Source organism: Anarrhichthys ocellatus, unplaced genomic scaffold (genome assembly GCF_004355925.1).
Source record: "Anarrhichthys ocellatus isolate YVR2014 unplaced genomic scaffold, GSC_Weel_1.0 scaffold233, whole genome shotgun sequence".
In the NCBI taxonomy this organism is placed as follows: domain Eukaryota; kingdom Metazoa; phylum Chordata; class Actinopteri; order Perciformes; family Anarhichadidae; genus Anarrhichthys; species Anarrhichthys ocellatus.
In genome coordinates this window covers 8,948-14,335 of record NW_022280263.1, presented here as the reverse complement: position 1 = coordinate 14,335, position 5,388 = coordinate 8,948, and the positions used below count along the sequence as shown (strand labels likewise).

The window sequence follows — 5,388 nt, the reverse complement described above, 5'->3', positions numbered from 1 at the left end:
ACAAACATGTAGAACTCTCCCAAACATGCAGAACTCTCACAAACATGCAGAACTCTCACAAACATGTAGAACTCTCACAAACATGCAGAACTCTCACAAACATGTAGAACTCTTCCAAGCTGTAGAAGCTGGAGGTCACAACCAGACCCTCTCAGATCTAACGCAGTGTTTCTGCAGCGGGGCTGACTATGAGAAAGTGTGGAACAAATGTTATCAAGCAAAGACTAATAGATGGCTGGAAGCCTGAGCGGGGGCACGCCAGTGCTGCCGAGTGCCCTGGGGGGATCGGGGGGCCCCGTTGAAATCAGGTAAATGTGCCTCTTGAACTCTCGTGAGCGCTCGCCTTTTGTTCTTTCCGTGGCGGCAGAACAATGGGAGCTGTCCGGGTGATGGAATAAGCCTCCTTCAGGTCCAACGAGTCCGAACAGGAAGAGGAATCTGAGCCTCGGATTGGCCGTAACGAGACGTTCGTCCCTGTTTTTGTCGGGATTTTAACAAAAATCCACGGCTGCTTTGTGACTCACATCTTACTGGATGTTGAGACAAACTCCAGATGTAACTGTGGAAGCATCGCTGACCTTTAGTTTCCTCTTCTGTCTTTTGAAGCCTGTTATTGTTCTTCCTTCTCTCCTTTTCTTCTTACTTTTTCATTCTGTTTATTTGAAGCACTAATGTTTATCATAATCTTTATTAATGTGCACAAACTCTTTTAAAAAGTCATCTGAAAATGGAGAAAATGGGAGAAATGAGTACTTTGAGTATGTCCACTTTGCATACTTTGCCGTGTACTTGTACTGCAGTGTTTTACTTGAGAGGTTTGTTCCTCTCTTCGTCACGTTCTAGTGACCCAGATTTAGCGGCTCTTTGTCTCCCACCTCCCCCCCACCTGTTATGAATGGTGTTTAACGAAAGCTGATCTCTGAATGGAGCCTTTAGGAGGCAAAGAGAAGGAAGCAAGGAAGCAAGGACACAGAGCGTCACAGACAACAGACAGATATTAATATATAGAGATAAAGTGATGAACAGATTGTGATACACAGATCAAGATCTATTTAGATATAAATAATGATAGAGTACAGTAGATAGAGATGCAGTTACATATATATATATGTATACAGTAGAGTTTATTCACAGGACACAGTGCGGATGGTCTCTACGTTTATTTATATAGATTATTTCTACGTTTCACTCCCGTCAGGCCTCGCTGCCGTTCTGCAGACCCAGAGCGGAGCAAAGAGGTCTATTTCTACCGGGTCCTGTCCGTCATTCTGTCAGGGTGCAGAGTGAGAGGAATGGACCTGGACTGCTGACTCACTCAGGTCCAGGGGCCCCCTAGGAGCCCCCGAGAGGCCCCCTCCCAGCGGTGGGACCCGGGGCAGATAATGATCCGTAACCCTGACCCCGAACTCCCAAACTCCCCGCTCACCCTGCAGAGAAATCCCGCCAGACGGCAGCGTCGTGTGACACCAGAAGAATTTTAATGCGATCCAGAGATCAGCTGGCGGCTCCTCCTCCTCCTCCTCCTCCTCCTCCTCCTCCTCCTCCTCCTCCCGGAGACGACACACACCCGGTTACGATTAACGGGATCTGAAAGAGACGAAGAGTGTTGAGAAATGTTAACGAGAACCATGAAGAGCCCAGAGGGGGTTCCTTTAACGCGGCGTTACAATAAAGACTTCTTCTTCTGTGGTTGTTATCGCAGCAGATAATTAGTCGTGACAAAGAGGTTGCACGATGACGCGCACCTCTTAAGAACAGGCCTCTGAACACTGAGTGATCTCACGTTAGTTTATTATGTTTTCATGTCAGAGACTCGGAATAAGTTGTGACAATATTCTAAAAAGTACTTTTAAGTTTTTTTGGTACGAAAACCAGAGTTTGCATCAGAAGTTGATGATTTATGAAAAGGAACAGACTGTTTGGAGTCATTCTTTAATAAGTCTGAATAATGAAGTCTGAATGTCTCTGTGGTCTGATGAAAAGATCCCAGCATGTTGCATCATGGGAAATGTAGGACCAAACAACCCAAAGTCTGCTTCCCTTTTCCCCGCCTGAAGGTGACGAGAGGAGCTTTCTTGCGATTTCCTCTCCTAGGAACTCAAAGCCAACGGTCCCGTTAGGAAGTAGGAAGTAGGAAGTAGGAAGCAGGAAGCAGGAAGCAGGCCACGAGAGCGTCCGTGTTTGTAACGGAGGAGAAAGACGTCGGGGTCTTTGTCAAAGCTCTGCTGGAGATCTCTTATGTGGGAGATGTCAGGCTTCTTAGGCCCACTTTGATTATTTATTTATCCCACTTCTCTTGTGTGATAGAACCAATATATGTTACTCTGAAAATCCATGTTGCTTTATTGTTTAGCCTTTGAAAAGTCTTCTGATGAAGTTCTTCTTCTTCTTCGCAGCCCCCCACCACATGTTCCCCACCTTCCACACACCGATCCCCATCGACATGCGGCACCACGAGGGACGCTACCACTACGAGCCCCACGCGCTGCACGCCATGCACGGGTAAGTGGCCTCCTCCTCCTCCTCTTCTTCCTCTACCCTTTACTTCCTGTTCAGCTCAGAGCTCGTTCTTTATTTCCCTCTTGAACTCTGGAGGTTTGCTCGTGAGCTCGTGAGCAGCGTGTATCCGGCGCTGATGAGAGCGGAGCGTTCGCCAAGTTCAATATCAAGAGCAGACGACGGCGGAGCCGACGTGCAGAGTGAATAATGGATGCTGCTTCTGCTCTCTGATACGGTTTATTATGATGTTTGGCTGCTAGAGAGAAGAAACACTCTGATGCTCTGAGGAGTCTGAAGTTTGGAGCTCTACTGAGGAGCCTCTGAGCCTCTGAGCAAGGCAGCTCACCAGCTGATGCTGAGTGTGAACGAGAGGAAGAAGAATGAGCAAAGACCAGCACCAAGGTCCCCCTAAGGCCTTAGACCTGAACCCTCAGGGACTGAACTGACATCATAATAATCTTTATTTGTGTCTTTGTAGTTCTGTACGTTTAAAATAAAGAAATAAAAACAGAAAACATTCTTTTTACAGATAAATAAATAAGTGTGAGGAGGAAAACATTCATTTAGCTTCATGTTTAAAGTGTAATCTAAAGAATTTAAACAGATGAAGAAGAGCTGGAAATCATTTCACATTTAAACAAAAAATTAAAAGAAATAAATTACATTTTTGTATTAAATAAATAAAAGTGTTTGAGGCTGCAAAGGCTTACAACGCTTATTTATTTCATATTTTTTACTCTCTTCGTGCGTTTGCCTTTTTTCTTTTTGTCACTGGTAACATGGTGTTTAACGTCACAACGCTATGAATTGTGGGTAATTCACTCAGGCAAAGTCTACAGAAAGCATAAAGGAATCAAAGAGTCGATGGTTTGACGGTGAGACGGTACGACATGGTATAAATACTAACTCATGAGCTGTGATCCTGCAGAAGTTCATCAGCTGATCGTAAAGAAGCTTAAAGTAAAGCAGAGTATCTGCAGGTCAAAGTACCCGGCTACCTTCCACCTCTCCTCCTGGATAATAAGGACACATAAATCTCTGCCGGTCGGCTCGTATCAACCTGCAGCTCGCTCCATTAGCGGCGATCGGCAGGGCCGGATCCATCACCACGACATAACACACCCGACCGCCACCTCTTTATATTCATTAATGGCTTGTTGTGGAGCTAATCTGTGTGGTGCAGGCCGCTCTGCCCCCGAGCCAGCGCCGTAATTAAACTCCCCGAGTAGAGAGGTCACGGAGCAGGCTGCAGCGCGCTGGTGGCGAGTCCCACCGCAGAAACACAGCCCATTTATTCTGCTCAGGGACACACACACACACACACACACACACACACACACACACACACATCACCTTCTAGTTTTTATTTTGTGCTCGGACAAAATCTGCAGATTGTTTTTACAAATGTAAGTTTTCGTTGGAGGTTTATGTTTAGGTGTCAAATGAGGGCGAGAACTCAAGACAACATGCATGTTCAGTGTCAGTTTGATATGAAGTCGTTAGATTCAGAAGTCGAGGACGTAAACTCTTTAGGTCGTTTGTTGGTTTGATCTAAAAGATCTTTTTCAGAGCGCGTCTGTTTGGGAAACTATTTTCAAAGATCTGGAAACAAAATATAATCTACAACGATGCATCATATTCTATGAACTGATGAACTCTTATTAAAGTAACTTATCATCAGCTGGATGTTAAATGTTTGTTTCTGGTCTAAACCAGTGCAAACATCTTCCTCCTCAGTGTAAGAACTCCTGCAGGACTTTAAAGTTACTTTATCACACGAGAGGAAAAAGAAAACTGGCACCGGGACAAAAAGAAAAGTCAATAGAATTCTCCAAATAGTCCTCTTACATTTAGATTCTCAGATTTGATGGTGATGCATACTTCGCGCCTGGCGGAAGCAGGGCTATTCATCACAGCGGCTGGGAGGAGGTGGGGGAGTCGGGGGAGGGGGGGAGGCTGTCCGCGCGCTCGGCCACCTTGATTAATGTGATTTGATCTTGACAGTGGACCCCTAATTCATCAAGACCTTGATCTAGCTGTCGCTCCCCCTTGCCTGTGCCAAATTCACCTAATTACAGGAACATTGCACAGCAAATTAAGTGCGGTGTCATTTGTCGCCCGGCGCGGCACTTTATTACGGGCTCGTGGCAGCGTGTCAGAGGTCCCCTCCTTGATTGTCTAACATGACATCCCGCCGCCGTCCTCTTCATCATTGTTTGCATATCCCGTAATGAGAGGCTGCTTATTTTGTCAAGCCTGTCATAAAAAAGCTGGCTTCTTTTTTTCTTCTCCAGTTTCTTCCCTCGCCAGCCAATGACAGAGAGGCTTGGGGGGGGGTACTGAGCCGGGCTGCAACATGTGAGATGTAAAACTTTAGCAGCCTGCAGCTCTAAAAACATCTCCTGTTAACGCCGCCTGAGCCACAGCTTCACTTTCAACACCTTTACAACCGGCTGCACGGTGCAGTGACCTGCTAACGGACTAAATACTGGAGCTTTGCTGCAGTTTAATTAAACCAGGCTGCTCTCCTCCAGCATTCGTAGCTATACCTACAAAATATAATGCACCATAACTCGTAGATATCCCATGAACTGATGTTGTAAGTTATCCACGTACTCTTCAACAACACAGGACGGGATGAGACCAACAAACAGATATTTAATCCACGAGACCGCCGTTCGTTCTGCACATAAAACAAGACAATGTTGATTTATTTGTCACGTAACTTCCGTACTTCAGTAACGACACTTCTCTAGCTACTGTAGCCCAAACCACCAACTTTTCCTAAACCTAACTAAGTAGTTTACAGTCTTTTCTAAAACCTAACTAAGTAGTTTAGTTGTGTAAACCTAAGTAGTTCAGTTGTATAAACCTAAGTAGTTTAGTTGT

At 45.5% G+C, this 5,388-nt stretch overlaps 1 protein-coding gene across 1 annotated transcript in view; it reads left to right on the top strand.

The window, feature by feature from the left end:
* Window positions 1–5,388, top strand: part of LOC116401010 (zinc finger protein GLI2-like) — a gene marked incomplete at its 3' end in the record, with an annotated part of 32,074 nt that overhangs the window by 18,081 nt on the left and 8,605 nt on the right. Inside the window, exon 3 of the mRNA XM_031879182.1 lies at window positions 2,397–2,502. Within this exon, the coding sequence (XP_031735042.1) occupies window positions 2,397–2,502 (106 nt within the window). The remainder of the gene's footprint in view (window positions 1–2,396; window positions 2,503–5,388) is intronic.